General features: G+C 42.4%; 1 protein-coding gene across 50 annotated transcripts in view; it reads right to left on the reverse strand.

Annotated features, from left to right (window-relative positions):
- para (sodium voltage-gated channel paralytic) overlaps positions 1-19,841 on the reverse strand; it is a 71,953-nt gene that overhangs the window by 36,075 nt on the left and 16,037 nt on the right. For 27 of the 50 annotated variants that reach the window (XM_033385151.1, XM_033385148.1, XM_033385150.1 and 24 more), the window contains 12 exons: positions 17,684-17,839; positions 17,297-17,502; positions 12,490-12,618; positions 9,355-9,446; positions 8,933-9,209; positions 8,439-8,748; positions 6,820-7,128; positions 3,286-3,348; positions 1,442-1,622; positions 1,152-1,363; positions 982-1,081; positions 817-885 (listed from right to left, as the gene is read on the reverse strand). In XM_033385151.1, coding sequence (XP_033241042.1) covers positions 817-885; positions 982-1,081; positions 1,152-1,363; positions 1,442-1,622; positions 3,286-3,348; positions 6,820-7,128; positions 8,439-8,748; positions 8,933-9,209; positions 9,355-9,446; positions 12,490-12,618; positions 17,297-17,502; positions 17,684-17,839 — 2,104 coding nt within the window. The remainder of the gene's footprint in view (positions 1-816; positions 886-981; positions 1,082-1,151; positions 1,364-1,441; positions 1,623-3,285; positions 3,349-6,819; positions 7,129-8,438; positions 8,749-8,932; positions 9,210-9,354; positions 9,447-12,489; positions 12,619-17,296; positions 17,503-17,683; positions 17,840-19,841) is intronic. The other 23 variants (XM_033385160.1, XM_033385153.1, XM_033385152.1 and 20 more) reach the window with 3 other exon arrangements.

The following is a 19,841-nucleotide window of genomic DNA, read 5'->3' on the forward strand; positions in this document are numbered from 1 at the left end:
CGGGCACGGGCAAGGGCACGAGCACGGGCACGGGCGCGGGATGCGGGTCTCGCCACATGCAGCGCTCTAGTAGAGGGTTCAGCAAGCCATTGTTTAAATAGTCGGTCGAATTCCCGGACCGTGGATTAACCAACCATTACGGCCTTTCATTCCATCACCTATCCGGCTCATCAATCAATCAATCCATTTGGCATGGCAGTGGCAGGGGGGCAGGGCCAAAATGCATGCGCAATGCCCACAACGAGCCGATAAAATCAAAATCAAAGTGAAAATCAAAATGCAATATGCAAAATGCAAAGTGAAATGCATAAGTGATGAGGGGAAAATAAATTAAATTTCAGAATGGTCGAGGCGAGGTCAATGGAACCGTCAGGCCCAGAGCTTGGGCAGGCGGAGTACGTAATGACGATGACGATCTTAAACTACATATTTGTTTAGCCAAAAATAGGAATTAACAGCTGATGGAGAGCCAACTGGAAAACGAACGTCAGCATTGTTTTGATTTCCCATTCCCTCAACTCTCCATCTTCTGGTTTTGTTGTTTGTATTTACATGATATTTTTTGTTTGTAAGGTAAACGATAAACGAAGACGGAAACGAAAATGAAAACGGAACGGAAATCGAATTGAACAATGCACATGTAGGGGAAACACAAAAGAGACGACGATTTTTGGATGCAATGCAGCAATGTACAGAATGAACAGAATGAACAGAATGGGGGATTAACAGCAATATTTATAGATTGTATAGATGTAGGTAGTATGCATACGAGTATGTAGGCGCAGTAAACGATAGCAGGAGGATCGATCCACTTACCACCGCGATCACTAGCCCGACTGTGCCGACCAGCGGCCTGTTCGATAATGTCATTCAGTACCATCACATCTGGAAGAAAGATATGGTTAGGATGCGCCAGGGTCCTTGTGGATAACTCGCAGAGTAATCGGTGGCCATCTACACGTGTTTATGATGGTCAATTACCTTTCATGTCGACTACCGTTTGTGTCTGGACGGGCTCGATAAAAGGATTGTCATGATGTTTAATCTTGCCAGCTTCGTCCGTGCACTCCAGACCGATTTCCTGAAATTACCGATAGATAATATCGATCAGTGTCGTATGTGAGGGAACTGTAAACAGGGACAGGTCTTACGAAGTCGCGATGCTCGACCTTGTGATTGGGGTCCAGACAGGTGGTGGCGCCATTGGTGGCGCCCACTGATTGATTGCGTGTGTTGCGATTTCGCAATTTGCTCTCCTTGGTCATTGTGCTGACGCCCATGACGGCCATGCCGCCCAGTAGATCGCCATGTGAGGTATACGATATTCTGGACTGATGCGAGGTATACGATGAATGCCTGGAGCCTGCAATCGAATGTTTAGTGGTGATTGACGAATGGTAAATGGTTGTCAAAGAACAGGGCGTATTGCCGCATATCTTACCTAGATTGCCATAATAAACGGGCACTATTATGGCCCCGTTCTCCTCGGACATGGGCGTAACGGCGTTCGAATCATCGGCATAGGGCAAGTGCTGCTGAGCATCCTGATATGTTGACAATACCAACGGCTTGCGATCGCTACCGGGTATACCAAAGCGTCCACGTCCGTTCCGTATCGTGTACTGGATATGATCAAGTTCGGTTAGTACATGCTTTAGGCCACAAGACACGACCAGGCGCACACGCACACACACACACACACTTGCACGCTTTCAGTGATAGGCAATATACATAGGTATATAATATATTTTGATAATTATAGTTATAGTAGACAGCAGTAGTTGGTAGGTAGGTAGGTTATTAGGTAGGTAGTATTAGCCGGGAATGGTGATTTATGAAGCAAGAATCTCCGCTTGGAATCTTACAAGTGGAACTTATATTGTGAAGAACGAATCGAGCTAGAATATATCTGCTCAGATATAAAACATAACTTGTGATTCCCGATCCCATTTTACACTGGGTGGCACCTTACTGTGCTGGTTTAGTAGCAATCGGATAACGAAAACATTTTACGGATCCTTCTTAAGTTTTTGAGTTCGTTTCTTTGGTCTGTATTGATGGCGTACAAAAGTAATACCAAAACGGAATACATAAGTATATATAGACATGATCACACAGATACTTACAGAGAACACAAGTCATAAGAAATCAACAAATAATTTGAAAATAAGCAATAAGAATGACAAGAAATCCACTGAAATCAAACTTAAACGATCGAAATTATGCACATCGAAACATGACAGTGAAACATGAAACAGTGAGAATGATATGAGCCGTATCAGGTGGGAACTGTTCCGTTCCGTTCCATTCCGTCCATTCCCATTCCCACTCCCACCATTGAGATAAACAGTTCTTAAGCATGTGTACACACAGGGGGATGGATACGGATACTTGCTGGAAATGGATGCTGGAAGCGTGCACCGCTCCACAAACGGGGGACAGTGACAGTGACAGGCACAGGCACACAGAGACGAGACAGAGACAGACACACTTACAACCGAGTACAGTACAGAGCAGTACAGTTAGTTCTATTTAGAGTAATGGTTATGTACGAGTATATAAATGAGTATGCACGATAGTATATATAGCAATATACATAAATAGGGATATGAAGATACAACTTTACACAAAACAAGACCAAAGAATATTCATTAAAATTTAAAAGAGAATAAACCATAAAACACATAACAGTTATAGACGATTAGGTGAGTATGATAAATGGCTATGAGTACGGTTAGTGCCACAAGTTCACGAGTCTCTTTCAATCTAATTGTGTGAGTGTGTTTTCTTTTGATTTATTTTATTCAATTTTTTTTTGGGCCAAACGAGTTCTTAAAAATGCAATGTTCAATGGCGAATGGGGGTGAGAGAATAGAATACCTACAGATGTATGCTATGCTATGCTATGCTATCTGTATTCGATGATGGGGGTGATCCAAAGGCCTTCGATTGGTGTTCGATTGATGCCATTTCCAAAACTAAGCTAAATGCTGTACGGTAGCAACTGCCTACGATTTATACGATATACGTTACGGTTTACGGTATAGGGTTTACGGGTTACGGTACTGGCTAACACTAGGTCTGTGAAATGTCTGGGATGATTGTCCATATCAGAGACAGAGACAGAGTCAAAGTCTGGATACATATTTGGCAATGTTATGTTATGCAATTTGCCAGATGATCAAATGTTAGCAACGGAATTTCTTGTTCAGTGGGAGTATCTGTGTGGGTGTATCTCTGTGTGTGTGGCTGTGTTTTATGTGTGTGTGAGTGTTGGGCGCTTACCTTGTGAGAACTACGTGATCCCCTGCGTATGTTAAACGGTGAACCAGGTAAGGATAAGGATGTCTAAGTTTTGTATTTTTTTTATCGTTATTTTTTTTTCGTTTTCATTTTTTATTTGTTGTACAAATAAAATTAAATAGAAGAAGAAAAGGAAAAAATGAATCAAATAAAATATATATATTCCTCGATTTGATTTGGTTTTATTATCTATGGATAAATGTATAAATATATTCTTTTTGTACAATTTTTTTTGGTTTTGTAAAATTATTGGTTTTGCTGACTACGGTTTAAAGGAAAAATTATTACTTGGAGCGTTTACTTGTATGAGTTGTTTGTGAGAGAGTGTATCTGTGTGTGTGTGTGTGTGTGTGTGTGTCTGTGACCCCTAGGGGAAACTTTTAATTGCATATGATTAATTAGCAACTTTTTTGATTTCGTTTCGGCAATATTGTGGAGAGAGTTGTTGTTCTGTGTCAGTGTTTGGGTGTTTGGATATTTGTGTGTGTCGGTGTCTCTCTACTTCGGCGTAGCGTTTGATTATAAAATAGATTTAATTTACGAAATGTTTAAGGGGCGGGCTTGGGCGTTCGGGGCACAAAATCAAAATACTTTCTATAAAGGATTATTACTTAAAAAACACTTTGAAAAAGAAACGAAAGAGTAATGCTAGCCCTTCCAGTGCAGCACAGCTGTCGGCGATAAAACGTAATCGAAGGAATCGAGTCGAATCGAATCGAATCGAATCAGATCCATAAGGGTGCAAACCAAGGCCGAAATTAATCGAAATCAGAATCAAGTATTAATCGTTAAGTTCTACAATCAACTCTAGATCAGCAGTCTTTTCAAAACTGTCTTATGGATGCATTTCTAGGTTCAAATAACATGTTTAGGATGCCGCTAACTTTATCCAGCTACGATCTCTTTCAGGGGCAGGGGCAGGAGCAGGGGCACGTATAGAATCGAAGAAATATACATATACATATGATTTGGCTGTTGGCTGTTGCTTTTGTTGTGGCTGCTTGTTTTGTCGCTGCTAAAATCCTGACTGGTCAGTGATCTGATTTGTTTGGGTGTACGAGTACTCATGTCTGTATATTGAGTGTGGTTTCCATTATTATTTTGACAGAGAATGAAATATAGAGAGACAGAGAGAGAGAGAGAGAGAGAGAGAGAGTGTGTGTGGGAGAGAGAGGAGAGCCACCTACCTGAGGCAACGCGGGGTCTACTGCGGTCAGTCTCAAATAGTTTCTGCTCTCATCGAAAACTATCGGAGGCTGCCCTGAGCAAAGTTAATGGGCAGTTAGGTTAGAATGAGCTAGCGAGCGAGCGAGAGCGACAGCGATAGCGAGAGCGAGAGCAAGATTCCAATATATTATATATACGAGTATCTGGCATATGCTATATATGATGTATTATTATGTATATAAGGTGGGTATAGATAGTATTGTATGTGTGAGCTAGTCAAGGCAGATCGGCGATTAAAACGAACTGAACACGGAATCAAACAAGAAACAGAAAACATTTTCGATTTTTGGTGGAAAGTTGCTTTCTCTATGGGTTCCGTAATCGTTTATCGATTTTCGATTGTTGTCAATCGTTTTTCGATTGTAAGCTACGAAACCTGCCATTGCTTGGGTGTCCGTGTGGAAGTGGTTTTGTTGTTTTCTTAGAGCCAGTGCACAGAAGCAAACGCTTGCCATATACGAAAAAGATGTGTGTGTTCGTGTAAGAGAGAAAACTATATATGTATATGGTAAGAGAGAGAGCGAGAGCTAGAGATCTAGAGGGGGCAGAAGTTGTCGCAATTGGTTATCGCTCGCGCACATGCCCGATAACATTGGGTGTTGTTCGTTTGAGTGGCAGCATTTTCCAATCGATAGACTCATGTTTAAGAATTCGTTTTGGTGTGTCAACTGTTATAAATGTCATACACATACGGCTACAATACAGATATACATAAGTATATATATGGTATATTGTATATGCTATAATTGTTATACGTCTATACGGTTCAATCAATGCATGCAATGGTTAATGCAGCCAAAGAAATCTTAATCAAATCTTAAATCATCCACAAGTCCTTTCCCGCACAACATCAACTGGAACAATAGTAATAACGGGAACTCAAGAAAACACTTGCTCACTTGCTTCGACCACGATTATATCAAAAGGAAATCAAATCAAAATGAAAATGCGATTGGATATCAAGGTGTTTTCGTGTACGAGCAAGGCCTTCCAGGCCTGACGAATCTCAAGCTCTCCTCGGGTTTTCTTTTTATAAGTTTTTTTTTTGCGTTGGAATAGCGAAGCAGAATGCAGTTTTTGCTAGCCAATAGCCGGAGGAAATGAAAATGAATTTTGCCTTCTTCTTTCGTATTCGTTTCTGATGTCACCTCAAGCATTCCGAGCAATGACCCAACCGAAAGCAGAACTATGAAATCAAAAGGAACTTAAACTCTGAAGGAATCAAAACGAAATGTCGATAATCATTTTCAAAAGCTCCTACGAAAGGACTACAAACGATCCCGCACACACGAACAGACACACGCATGCACTGAGAAAAGATAACCGAAAAAGGAAACGCCAGAAACGGAACGGAAAACGGAAACGGAAAAGGCAAAGGCAAAAGCAAAGGATAGGGAAGAATTATAAATAGTTAGAGATATATAGAGACCCTCTAGGATGTTGTTGATCCTTGTTGTACAGATATATGAGTTAACTAATACATACATACATACATAGACACGCACTATCACTATATCCATATATAGGTAAGGAGTCAATCAATATCTAGTTGCATGATTATACATTATATAGCATATGTACGATCCAATCCAAATAAAATAGATCCAACGACAAACTCAAATGTACTTAAAGTAAACACAAAGAATCGATAACAAATGATAGGCGATAACGGGGAAATCAGGATCGATAACAATGCATGGCAATGTAACGGTAACTGTTACTGTTACTGCTACTGTAGCTCTAACTGTAGCTGTACCTGCTGCGCAAGTTATGGATAGGATGGCTCATGAGCTCATGGACTGAAACTGGAATCTAGAACTGGAATCTGGATGAAGCTGGAGCCGAGCACTTTCAAAAAGCGAATATCGATGGGCACACAGTGGGCCGCCAATTGGAAAACGTAAAAAAGTATCCACCTAGCCAAAGGCCAAAGCAACTCAAGGCAAACAAACCGATACACATACTCAGCACATTGGCTTAATCGGAATCAATCGGTTAAATCAATAATCAAATTCAAGTAAGTACGCGTACGAGTACGAGTACCAGTACCAGTACGTGTATATATGGATACAGTAGATCTCAACGCAAAAGCCGAAACCATAAGGGAACACAACGGAACTGAAAATTCGATAAATTCGAAAATCGAAACAGGATCCGCAACATGGAAAACGAAAGAGAGAGAAACAGAAACGGAAACGGAAACAGAAACAGAAACAAGAGAGTAACTACAACAACAAAAGAGAGGAAATAAGAAAAGGAAAATGCTGCGCCTGCGCTCGGAATACTTACCGTGCTCACTTTACGAACTTTGGTAGCTTGGTGTGCTGTGGTAGGTGCTGGTTGTCTTTGTATAACGCTCACCGACTCCGACTCCACCTCAACGCTGCGTATGGACATTTTCTCCTTGTTGTTGTCATCGTTGCCTTTCTCGCCGCCCACGAACAGCTCATAGCTAATGCACGAATACGTCGGACTCTTGGCCATCTCCGGATGTAGGGCCGCCTCTTCGGCGGCAGCTGCATCGGCGGCGGCCTGGGCCTGCGCATTGGCGCGCTCCTCCAGCTTGGCTGCTTTGGCGGCGGCGGCTTCTTCGGCTTCCTATAACACAGACACACATGTGGGGATCCCATATCAAAAGATTTGTTCATTAAAAGTTTCCATATTCTGGGGATGCTCTGGGCTATGGAGGGGGAGGCTTGGATTGGAGCTGGGGCTGGGACTGGGCCTGGGGCTTGGACGAGTGTTTAGTAATAACAGAAAGGCAGTAACTACTGTACATTGATGAGATATATAGTACATGGAGATAGAGCGAAGAAATCATATAATAAAGTGCTGTGCTGGGCTTTTGAGGAAGGGTTGAGTGGTTGGGGTTGGACTTGGGTGGTTGGTTGAGGGAGTTTATTACATATACATGTACATATATATATATATATAGTAGGTATAAGTTGTGAGTAATTTGATTTTTTCTTTTGTTCTTTCTTATTCGTTATTCATTGCTAGTGTTTGGATCGAAACTAATTGTGCACTAAAATCATAAGAATATATGTTTGTATATATCTCCCAAGAGTATTATATATAAGGATAAGTATATATTCATAGAAGGAGAGTTTCAGATATAAAGAGATAGACAGAGAGAGAGAGAGATAGAGCTGGAGAGATCGGGAGCGAGAGCTAGGAAGCCCGACTACCAGAGACTGGAATGCCAGAGTGAAAGGAAAGTTTAAAGTTCTTTCAAAGCTAAATGATTTGTGATTTAAGTACGAGTATGCATGTTTCTTGGAAGCAGTTCTATTAATTACTGGCAGGCTGTACGGCCTAGGCTCTCGAGGACGGACGGGACCGGACAGAACGAGTATGCGCGATAGTTTTGTACAATGGCTGAATAGACAGGAAAATATAGAGAGTTTTGTTTGATCGATAGTTTGAATAGTTGGTTAAATTGATAGACAGTTATCTAGGCATACGATATACGGTTTACGATTTACGATTTACGGTTTACGATACACAGGTCTTACGATATACATACGAGTAGTCGATTCATATATATACATACAAAAGAAAAAAGCAAGTCTGTTGTGGTTGATAGTCAGGTGATAGGTATTCTCAATAATCGATTGTGTTCGCCCAGCAATCGAAATTGAAATTATCTACCAGGGCTGTTCTTGAGTTGGTTAAGTTTGAGTTTGAGTTTGGGTTTGGATTTGAGTTGGAGTTTGGGTATGGTTAATGGTTTAATCTTGTTCTGGGCAATGGGTGATGAGTTTCTCGGGGATCTGTTCTTGTTTGGTCTGTTGTGGTCTGTTCTTGTTCTTGTTGTTGTTGTTGTTGTTTGTCCCACTGCGTTGCACTTGCTGCTGCAGTTGCAGGAGCAGGTGCAGTTGCAGTTGCACTAGCGGTTGTCTACTTACACGTATCGCCTCCTCTTCGGCAGCCTCTTCTTCTTCGGCCTTCTTTTGCAATTCGTCATACGACATGGCAACAATGGCCAAAATCAAATTCACAAGATAGAATGAACCTAGGAAGATGATGACTATAAAGAACAGCATGTGCCAGGGTCCCGCGGCGCGTAACACCAGCTGATACAGATCCTCCCAGAAGTCCTGCGTCATCAGCCGGAACGCGGACAGAAACGCCCAACCGAACGAATCGAAACTGGTGTAGCCATAGTTCGGGTTCGGGCCGAACCCCTGCAGACACACGTAATCGTCTTCACATTGCCTGCGAATATTCGAAGTCGGAGATGGAAATTAAAGAGAACACCATCGAAGCGAGCACACACAATTTGGTTGATTCGTTGAGTTGAGTTCAACAATCAACAATCAACAATCAACGATCCACATGGATCGGTCTTTAGTGGTTGGTTAGTGGGGGGCTGTGTCTCCTGTAAGCCCTGTACACTTACCCCGCTCCAGAGATATTACCGCACAACGGAAAGGATATACCGTCGTCCTCCGAATACCAATTGGAGCTGTTGCGATTATGATAGTCCCAGTTCTCGTCGGTCAGGTTGCCCCAGGAGCCGTCCAGCGGGAACTTCTTGATGCACTTCTGCGTTAGCACGCCCATGTAGATTTGCAGCCCCATCAGCGCGAACACCGATAGGGAGAACATTGTCAAAATTATCACATCGCGCAGATTCTTTACAGATTCGATGACCGCACCGACAATGGTTTTCAAGCCTTTTTTCGAGTGTCAGATGGTGGATAGATGGACGGAGGGGGAGGATATACAATAGATATAATAAGTATTAAGTTTCGTCTTACAGAGCGCTTTGAGGATATACATATGTGGGAGATATAGTAGTTTCGTTCAGAATTTTCATACCTGGCACAATGGCTACGGTTTTAAGCGCTCGCAGCACCCTAAACGTTCGCAAGGCTGCAAGATTACCTAAATCTATACCCATGGTCACATAACTGTTGATCGATGATAGTTATCGTTATCGCGTAACGTAAATCGATTCATTGTTGAGGCAGTTGAAGGACGTTGTTGAAGTTGTTGTTGTTTTGAGGGTTTGTGGTTGTTGTCAGCAATTACGGATATATACACAAAATGTCATCAAGTATTAGTAATTATAATGCTGTACGATTGGGGATGTGTGCACGTATAGGTATGCATATATGTATATGTTTATGTCTATGTATATGTATATTTATAAGGCTTGTTCGATTCGATCTGATTCGTGGTGAACTGAACTTAGATTCGTTGGTAATTACAAATGGTCAGAGGCAAAGGTTTGTTTTGCTTTTGCCTTTATTTCGTACAAAGCAATTAAGGTAAATCAAACGAGTGCTGTATGTGGCGAGAGCTTAATGCCGTTTCTATAGCAGTATTACTGTGTGGGTGTGTGAGTTTGTGTGTGTGTGCCGGAGTTATGGATGATAAAAGGCCCAAATGAAAGCGAACTTTGACATACGCCTGTACTAAAATAAATAATGCCTACTCCGCCAGTTTATTAAGCATTTTGTAAATTAGCTTTTGCTCCCTTCCTCCCTCCGATCAATACAATATGTTGTGGCATGCACCATACGCGCCTCCTTGTGGCTGGCCATAAAATATAAATATAGCCTGCTTAGCCCTACCCCTACGCCCACCAGGAGTGGCGGCTCCGGTCCCTCACTCGTCTGTGACCCGTCGTACGTCATCCTTAGGGTATTCTCCTTCTTGCACCAGCAAAAGTACGAATACATACCCGAACACATACCCAGCAGCAACTACATATTCTCAGCTATTTTTTTCATGAATATTTATCGATTTGTCTGCCTTTGCGTGCGACGCCGTCATATAATTGTCCGGCCCCCAGGCACTGTCCACGAAATTACCCAAAAGAAATGTTTTCCTCGAGATTAGCCATTTGCCCACTCCTTTTAATGGATGTACAGTTATCGCAAAGAGTGGCTGGAGAGAAGTGAAAGACGAAGATCCGTTTTATAGATGTGGGTGTGGTCATCTGGGAAATGATTGGATACCTCTGCTCTGCTTAAAGCAGCACTTCGTTTTTCAGTCGCCCACTCGCTCTCCCCCTCGCTGCTTGAAGGGGCAAGAATCAGCCGATAAGCGAGTAGCCCATAGAGAGTGGAAGCGAGTGAAGGTTCACTCGTTCATTCCTCCCTCGTTACTGCTCCCACTCGTTGCACTTTCGATCATTTTTCTTAACGATGCCAGATCGCCCCGACAGATGTATTTTCTCTTGTAAGTAAAAGCTAGTAAGAGTGAATCATTCACTCATCTATGGTAGCCCCTACCCTCTATCCCTCTCTGAGCCACTCGGCATCACCCTACCCCTAAACGAGAACAAAATGAAGTCCTCCCCTCCCATTCAAAATCCAAGGAAGAGCTTTAAAAATGCCGTGCTTGGCATTGCCGAGCCAAGGCTACGCGTCCTGGCGGCGCCAACAAATTCAAATGTGCTGCACGACACAGTCGGCTCGTTCAGTCAACACCCGTACCCCATTGCCCCACAGGGCTCCCATTGAATGGCAGCACCCCTCAGACCCGAAAAGGCCAAATAGACAGCTCCCATAAATGCTTGAAATGAAGCAGAAAGCAATGAAATGGAATTGTCACGATACAAAAAGAACACAAAACGAAAGCGGTAAATGAGAAACGAAAAGGAGAGAGACGAAGACAAAAAAAAAACAACAACAAAAACAAATAAAGAAGTAAGAAAATGGAAAAGATGAGAAATGGAGCAAAAGAAAAACTTCAGCGACCAAAAATTTGTTTATGGCTCCTCTTTTATCCCTGTGTGTGTGTGTGTGTGTATTGTTGGTATTAGAAATAATCGTAGAAAATCGAGGCCTGTGTTTTAATGCATATTCGTGTGTGTGTGTCTGTGTGTGTGGTTGAGCGCGTCATTAGTAACGGCAAAAATAAATCAATAAACGGAACTCTCTTTTGTGTCATTCGCGTGTGTGTTTGTGTCGTTCTTCTTCCCCCTCTTCTGCTCCTGCTTCTGCTGTGCCACCATCCGCTTTCCATTCTGTAACCCTTAATGGGGTATTTCGAAAAAGGCAAATAGTGCTTTGCGGGAGAGACTTTTCTATTAGCTTCTAATGAAATTAAAAGAGCATTAAATTTGGTCAAAATCGAATAGATATCAAAGGAGCAACGGATCTGCAACGGCTGTATCCCGTTCTCCTTTCTTTTGTGACATGGCATCCATTCGAAGAAGAAGGTGGTAGCTTCGTTTTGCAATAATATGTATGCTGATTCTGTTGAAAAATCTGGCTCTTTAATTGAATTATATAGAGTGGCAAATTATGCCCATACCCGTACTTGCTCCTACATGCAGTACGAGTGTCCGAGGCCGCCTATTGAGCTGCATTCAATTTGATTCAACCGACGTCTGCTTGGGTGAGGTCCCTTTTTTATCACGCCCTCATATTATGACGTTACTAATTATGCGACATCACATAACGACACACACACACACACTCTGACCTGATTATGCTAATGAGGTGTGTATGCTTTTGATTATTTTGCATAAATTGTTCATAATAATTATAAATATTGTATGCAAATACGGCTAATTTGTAATCAGAAGTCAACTGACTGTAAACTTCAATAAATTCCAAAACAAATAAAATAAAAACAAGAATTAGGATATAATAATAAGGTGGCAAAATGTACTCCTTTGATGGGTGATGGGGTGGTACCTAGTGGTATGCTAGTAAAAATGGCTGTTGGCTACAGATTACACTCGGTGTGGATGGGATGGACACAGAAGCAAAGCCTAAGTTAAAGGCAACACAAAACAAACAAAAAACGACAGATGATCCCTGGGGAGGTGAGCGTCTGTCTGTGTGTGGGGCTGGAATGATACAGAGACGTGTGCTTCAAGTATGTGTTTGATGGATAGGTGCGGTGGAGTGGAGTGGAGTGGAGTGGGTTATAAGTCAATTGTAATAAGTAATTAAGATATATAGTATGTATGTATATAAGGTATATATAACTCACGCTAAAGCTATTACTACGAAGTCCAGCCAATTCCATGCATCTCTAAGATACGTAAACGGGCATAAAATGAAACCTCGTGCCATCACTTTAACAGCTGATTCAAATGTGTAGATTCCGGTGAATATCACCCTAAAAACGAATTGAATTTCGAAATGCAATTTGTTGTTGGATTTTTTCTTATTTGTTGTTTGCTTCTTCTTCATCTTGATTTTATTTTTTTTTTATAAATGCACTTCAAATGGTATTTATTTAGTTAGGTTTTGGGTTAGCTGCCTGATGGGTCTTCAACAAAAATACACACAAAGAAAAACCAGAATTTCAAAATTGTCCACAAAAATAGATGAGTATGTAAATCAAATATTGAATAAATGCCATGAAAATAAGTTAGTTAGAGTGGTTACGTAGTGGAAGTAGTTGAAGAGCTGCGCTTAAAAGTATGCTACTGGCTTCTTGCTCCCGGAACGTGGCAGCCCTGCACACCGTAGCCACCGTAGCCACCATTGCGCTGGAGTTGCGGAACACTGGTGCGCCCGCTGGACGCATGTTGGCTTCATCGCTGAATAATCGCATACGTGCAACTCTATTTGCGGAGGCATTGTGTGCCCCTGTCCCGGCCCGTGCCCCGCCATTTCCCCGAACTCATTCGTGGTGCTTCGTGGTGGACGGCCAGAGTTCATAATTAGCAACGGCCGGAAGGAATCGATGAAGAGGGGCCGGGAGCGGGCCGCAGGGCACACAAGTGCGCGCGTATGTGGGTGGTGACTGTGTGGTGGCGCAGGAAATCTTACATATTTTTTTAAAACTAACTTAAATGATTATCCTAACAATTGGCAATTCAATTATGAAGCCATTCATCCCCCGGCTCTGAGCTTGGCCCTGTGGCCTGCGTCTGTCTCTCGAACGGTGAATGGTGTCACACGGACACGGTTTCGGAGGGCACATGTGTAGATAGTATCTGGTCAAATCGCTTGGTCTTGTGCCTGTGCCTGTGGCTGTGGCTGGGCATGTGCTTGTGTTGTGGTGCTTGCTCTTGCCCTAGATTGGCCCAAAAAGGGGTCACGTCACCCACACAGAGGTAGGCCCCCACATGGGAACACACCTACACTTGCACACAGATAGAGATGAGGCATTGCATAAGAATGAAATCGTTCACAAACGGATCGAAAGAGCTGCTTAATCCCAGGAACATAATTGAACGGACCGGAACGGATCGGATCGGATCAGAATGGAACGGAATTAAATGGACCCAGTAGAATGGAATGGAATGGAAAGGAACACATCAAAAGGCCACTCGGCAAGCAAGTGCTTGGTGCTTGTGGATGGACAAAGAGAAAGAATAGCCCTAATTACGAGTACAACAGATTCAGATGAAGATAGACAGACAGTCAAGCGGCAGTCAGTCAATGAGTGGCACGGGGGCCCAAGACAATTGTCAATGTCAATAATGGTTAATACTTAACGCCCAACTGCTTTCCCTGTGCACTGGGACTGACTGAGTGGGATGATGTCGCTGATGCTGCTCGAATGCTGCTGTGTGGATGCTGGATGCTGCTCGGATGTGCTATGTGGGTGTCAGATCAATAGCCCGACCTTCAGCTGCTTGGGGCTCTGCTCTGGCCCGCATCTTGTTGGCTATGGCCTGACTTGGTTAGCCATTTGACAGATTTAAGCATGACTGGGGCAGCGAGACAGACAGTACGTCCCGTATACGTTTTTTGCATATTCCAGCAGATGGTAGGGTATCATGATTTTTACCCGATGTATAACCATGATACATCTATATGTAACAAGTGAATCTCGTATCTCATAAAGCCGGCCTTTGGGAGCAAAAAAAATCATGAATGGGCTTACTATATCATAGGTACTCGTATATTGGCAGAATCGATATGTATGGGTATCATAATCTTCGAGCCCGAAACTAGAATTTCCTTTCGGTTTAGTTTGGTTTTCTTTGCAATTTTTTTGTTGCGGTTGTTCTTGTTCAACTAGTTCAAAGTCGCAGCGATGCTGGGATGCTGGGAGGTATTATGGGTTGAGAATGCGTTTGACCTAGGCCCCAATGCCTGTGAAGGACTCTTGAGTTGTGTTTTAATTGCAGGTATTATGTCTTTCTCAGGGGCCCGCACAAGTGTGACCCCCGTCCGCCCACGCTAGTGCTCGCTCCTGTCACAGCGGGCGACGGCGACCCACATTGAAGGAGCAGCTTCCCTTTCGCCTCTCACTTTCGCCATTCACTTTCTCTCGCTGTGGTTATGTATGTATGTTTGAGGCTGTGGCTGTGGGTGTGGGTGTGCGTGTCTCAAGTTATGCGCCACCTGCTGTTTCATTTTGGAGCTGCCGCCTCTCTCTCTCTCTCTCTGTGTGCGTTTCACCGTATTCGTAACATCCCAGTCCTATTCTCCGACGACCGCGTCCTGCCCTTAGCCAAGTTCAAGTGGCATTTCCGCAACTGCTGCACTTTTATTGTTCTCTTTCTCTCTCAATTTCGCTCTCTCTCCCTCTCTCTGTATCTGTCTCTGTCTCGCTCCGTTTTGGACATAGGGTGCTCAATTCTGATACCAAATCTGCGACAATAACTTTGATATCAGCTAGAAAAATGACGTAACTCTTTTCACTTTACAGTTCGCTTCTTTTCGCTTTGTTCATCGCTTTTGAAGCACTTTTGCTCGCTTTTAATATTTTTGTTGTCATATAGAGTTTGTACAAAATACCGCTACAAATACGAATACGAGTTTACATGTGAGATTATATATTTACGAGTTAATGAGAGACACAGCCCCATAGACTGGACTGCTGATGCTAGGGTCTAAGAGAGAGCGATAAGTACAAGTACTAGATACGAGTACCATTGTATGAGCACTAATCGAATCGAGTCTATCTATGAATACTTTCAACGGCGATACTCAATTGGGAATGTCCTCTTCATACATAATATGCAGTATGAAGGGGTGGGGAGGGGAGGCGAAAGCGAGAGAGACAGATATTCAATGTGTGTGTTGCGTAAACTGTACGGAACTAAGGATACGAGGATGTTCTAAATACACGAAAGTCTACTATCTAATCTTTCGATAGCTCTTCTAGGTCGTGCCAGAGAGCATCCCCATCCCATCTCTACCCATCTCTACCCATCTCTAGCCATCTCTATTCCCGGCACTACCATTTACAAAATTACAAATTGTTTATATGTATGTTTATAGTATGTATGTTTATATAAACTATATCTAATTTCGATTATAAAGGATCTTAAGTATCTAGAGGTGGTGGGATTTACATACGATTTTGTATGGTTTACACTAATTATTATTCAGATGATCAAAGGTATAAAAATGTCGCTATAAAATGGGTCTAGTCTAGGATGGATTGGGGATTAAGATTACATTTTGGTAACTGCGATACGTAACAGCTGTATACTTAGAAATTACTTAAACAATTTACATAAACTATCTATGAATATGAGGTATAAGTATATAAGTACACTATGTATATGTATGTATCTAGAGCACTACAGAGTCAGAGTCTATATTGAGCAAAGATTTACGCTGATTTACGTTGATTTTTACAAATGATAGTATATTGATTGAATTGAATTCGAAACGTGAACAAACCAAAACCAACCAGTTCAACTGGTTCTCAGTCACAGCTACAACAATCCCGGGATTGGACTCGTATCCAATCCGCAGGGGCATGGGTCATGGGGCATGGCATGGGATAAGTCCACCAAAGATGGTCTAAAAACGAATGCGCTGTGAGCGAGGCAAATTTACAGTTGGAATGAGCTTTGAATGGTTTGTAACTGACGCACTATAAGTAATCGAATAATCGAGTTAACAATCGAGTATTATTGCATCGAGAGTAGATATATATATATGTAGTATATATAAGATTTGTATATGGAAGATGCAGTATGCAGTTTGATTCGGTTTGAGCGGTGTGTGTATATAATACAAGAGAAGAGAAGGGAAGGGCCACTCAACAGGTGCTGCCTGCAATGAGCCCTCGAACTACGAATATTGTAATATTGTACAGAGATATACGTAGATGTATGCATCATGATATTGGAGTTCTGTTAGCTACTCGACTCGACTCGACTCGACTTGACTTGAATTTCTGTTGGTGTTACCTTTGCCTGCAACATTCTGGGCTAAACAGTTTCGGGTTGGGGTTTAGCAAGATTGTTTAGTGGGTTTTAGTTTCAGTTTTAGTTTGAGTTTTAGTGGGTTTATATACGAGTATGTACGAGTACGAGTAGTAGATGTGTGTACATATCGATTGCACTTTGGTTTGTTGCCGTTCTCAGTTCGTTTTTGGCATTCGCTTTTCGCTTTTATTGCTCTTATTGAAATCATATAGAGGAAAGAAATTCAAGTTTGACCTAAATACTCGTACACATCTGCATAAATATCGAAAAAGTTACATATAATATATAATATATGGCATAATATTGTTTAAGTATAAGTTTCATATATAGTTATGTCGATTATATAGCATATATGTATATAGATGTTTATATACTTATATGTCTAGTACAGAGAATATATTTAAATATAAATATATATATATTGTTTAAATGTAGGTAATGTTTAGTCAAGGTAAATCAAAACCACAAACCGAAAAGGAAAGTGTAATAAGAAAGAAACAACGAAAAAATTGATCTAAGGGTCAAACGAAAATCAACCAAATCAAGTGTGTTTTCGGTTAGATTATACGAGAGTAAGTATGCGGATAGATACTGGATACTCGTACGGGGTATACTGTACGATATACGATATCTATGTGAGCTTGGACAAGGAGAAGGCGGTGTACTTACTCAGTGGACTCAACCGTGGGCGTTGTCGGCATTATCATCAGGATGCAGTTGACGAGAATTGTGGTAATGATGAATAACGAAAATAATGGATGCACTAAAATGTAAATGGCCACACGACGTATCGGATTGAATGGATCGAGCAGCCACATTGCTTTTGATGCAGAAAAGCGAAAAATATCTTTTCCTTTGCTTACAACTACGAATGTCTGCAAGAGAGGGCCAGATATATGCAGGGGTCAGAGTCATATATACTCGCAGATGGAAGGAAATTCAGTTTCCGCCTCAGTACGGGTTTCCCTGATTGAATCGGGGTTCGCCAAAAATCGCCTGGCTGTTGGCTGTTGGCTATTGGCTGTTTGCCTGCCCGCCTGTTGGCCACTTACTTACCAGTATATTGCTGTAGAAGGGATCGATATCCTCGAGAGGAGTGGAGGCCAATTCCGGAGGGAAGCTGCCCTGCAGTCGAACAGGTATTGGCACACCCTGTTCAAGTGTAGGATCCGGTTGTGGACCTTCATCCTCGTCCTCGTCATCATATCGGATCTGCGAGCGTGGTCAGGCGTTTCGTTTGGTTTTAGTTTGTTTTGTTGGATAAAACAGAAGATTGGACAGAAATAGATTAGCACGGTCTGTTATTTGGGGCTGGTGCGGCACTTGCTGAATCCACAGCAAAGAGTCCAACTCAAAACGGAATCGAAAGAGTTAAATCAGAAATCAGGTATCAGGTATCGGAAAATGAGAGAGAGACACACAAATCTACATCAATTTCAAGCGCTTTCGATTCGGATAGGAATTTCGATATGGTTTACAGTTTTGCATATCAGGGATTCATTTATATATATGTACATATGTATATATGTATCGGGTGTATTGTATCGAGTATATATATACACGGGGGATAGAGACAGAGAGAGTGATAGACAGATAAAGACAGCTATAGCTTTGGGTTTCGGGTTTGATCAGGGCTAGGGATCGGGGGGCTAAGGGATTGGGGTGGGGATCGGTTATTTTCTTTTCACTTTTCGGTATGCAAAAGTAAAACCAAGGTAGATCAATCGGCCATATCTGGAATATATGTTTAAATGTTTTCTTTTTTGGGGCGCATTATCATCATTTCAATGGGGGTTTCTTTTGATTCATTATTTCTTGTCAGCCTTTCGGTTAGTTTCGAAAAACGGAACAGGAAACGGAAAAACGGAAATGAAAACAGAGTATTACTGGGTTTGGTGCGGGGGGGAAACGAAACGGAAACGGAAATTGTAACGCAATTCGAATGAAAACTAAGTTAACCAGTGTTGGACAACGTTCAGTGCGTGTGCAATGTAGGTAAACGTTTGGCTACAGTGTGCTACAATCCAGTGTTGACCAACAAATACATAACTATGCTGAAAGCAAACTAAGGAAAGCAGAGAGGGAGCAAAGGAAATGGGGCTCTTGTAGGACTTTTGGTGCTTTTATGGAACGGTACGGTACTAACTTCGAATGTCGGTTATCTTTCGGATGTGTAATGTGCAATCACACAGCCCCGGACAATTATTGCGAGTATTTTAGCATGTTTGGGCACAGTTTAATTACACTGTCATGCCGATTGTATGACATTTATTCCGGCCCACTGACGACTGCCTTGTCCGTTCATTCGTTCCTTCGCTCGGTGGTTCGTTTGTTTTGTTGGTTCTTCCATCTAGTTTTAATACGAGTATACGAGTATGCCCACCCATTCCTGTCCCTTTTTCCTGTCCCTATCGATTTCTGGGGGAGTCGCGAGAAGGAGAACGAGGAGCTGGCTCAGAATGTAGTTTAGTTTTTACTTTCCATGGACACGGACATGCAATGCCAAAAGCAAAAGTAAAGCCAAAAGCACAAGGCACAAAAACTCTAACGTCACTTTATGAAATGTTTGGCTCTCCCTCTCTCCCGTTCTCACACCCCTTGGTTATTCTTTCCCCCTCTATATAACAGTATACAGAGTATATACTACAGAGAGTGAGAGTGAGAGCGTATATATGGCGTGGGCCAGGCCACAAAAGGAAAACTAAAGGAAAAAATTCCATAATAGTTGGCTTGGCGTGACAATTAGATTGTGTCTGTATGTGTGTGTGTCAGTATGCCTGTGTGTGTGTATTTGGTGGAGAAAAAGCATTGACGCAATTGCGGAGGAACCCACCCGGACACCCGGACACCCAGACCAATATATATGTATATACATGTATACCCCAACGCCCGAACCAGGCACTGAAGTTGCCCCAACTCGTTGCTCGTTGCTCGTGGTTCGCTGTGGGTTGCTGGGTGGCTGTGCCACGCTTTCTAAACATCCAACTCAAGTCTATATTTAAACTAATAAAAGGAAAACCGCACCGCACACTCAAGCACTGAGCTGGTCGGCTGGTGGGCTATTGAGGGGGAGATAGTTGGTATAGCAGCCGGTTCCGACCGGACATAAGTCGCCTGGCTCTGTCCTGGCTCTCTGTCCTGGCTCTGAAGCCGTAGCCTTCGCTCTGATTACAAATTTATGACGCATACCGCGGACCAGGGAGTCCTGGCTGTG

This window comes from Drosophila pseudoobscura, chromosome X (genome assembly GCF_009870125.1).
Source record: "Drosophila pseudoobscura strain MV-25-SWS-2005 chromosome X, UCI_Dpse_MV25, whole genome shotgun sequence".
NCBI classification, from domain to species: domain Eukaryota; kingdom Metazoa; phylum Arthropoda; class Insecta; order Diptera; family Drosophilidae; genus Drosophila; species Drosophila pseudoobscura.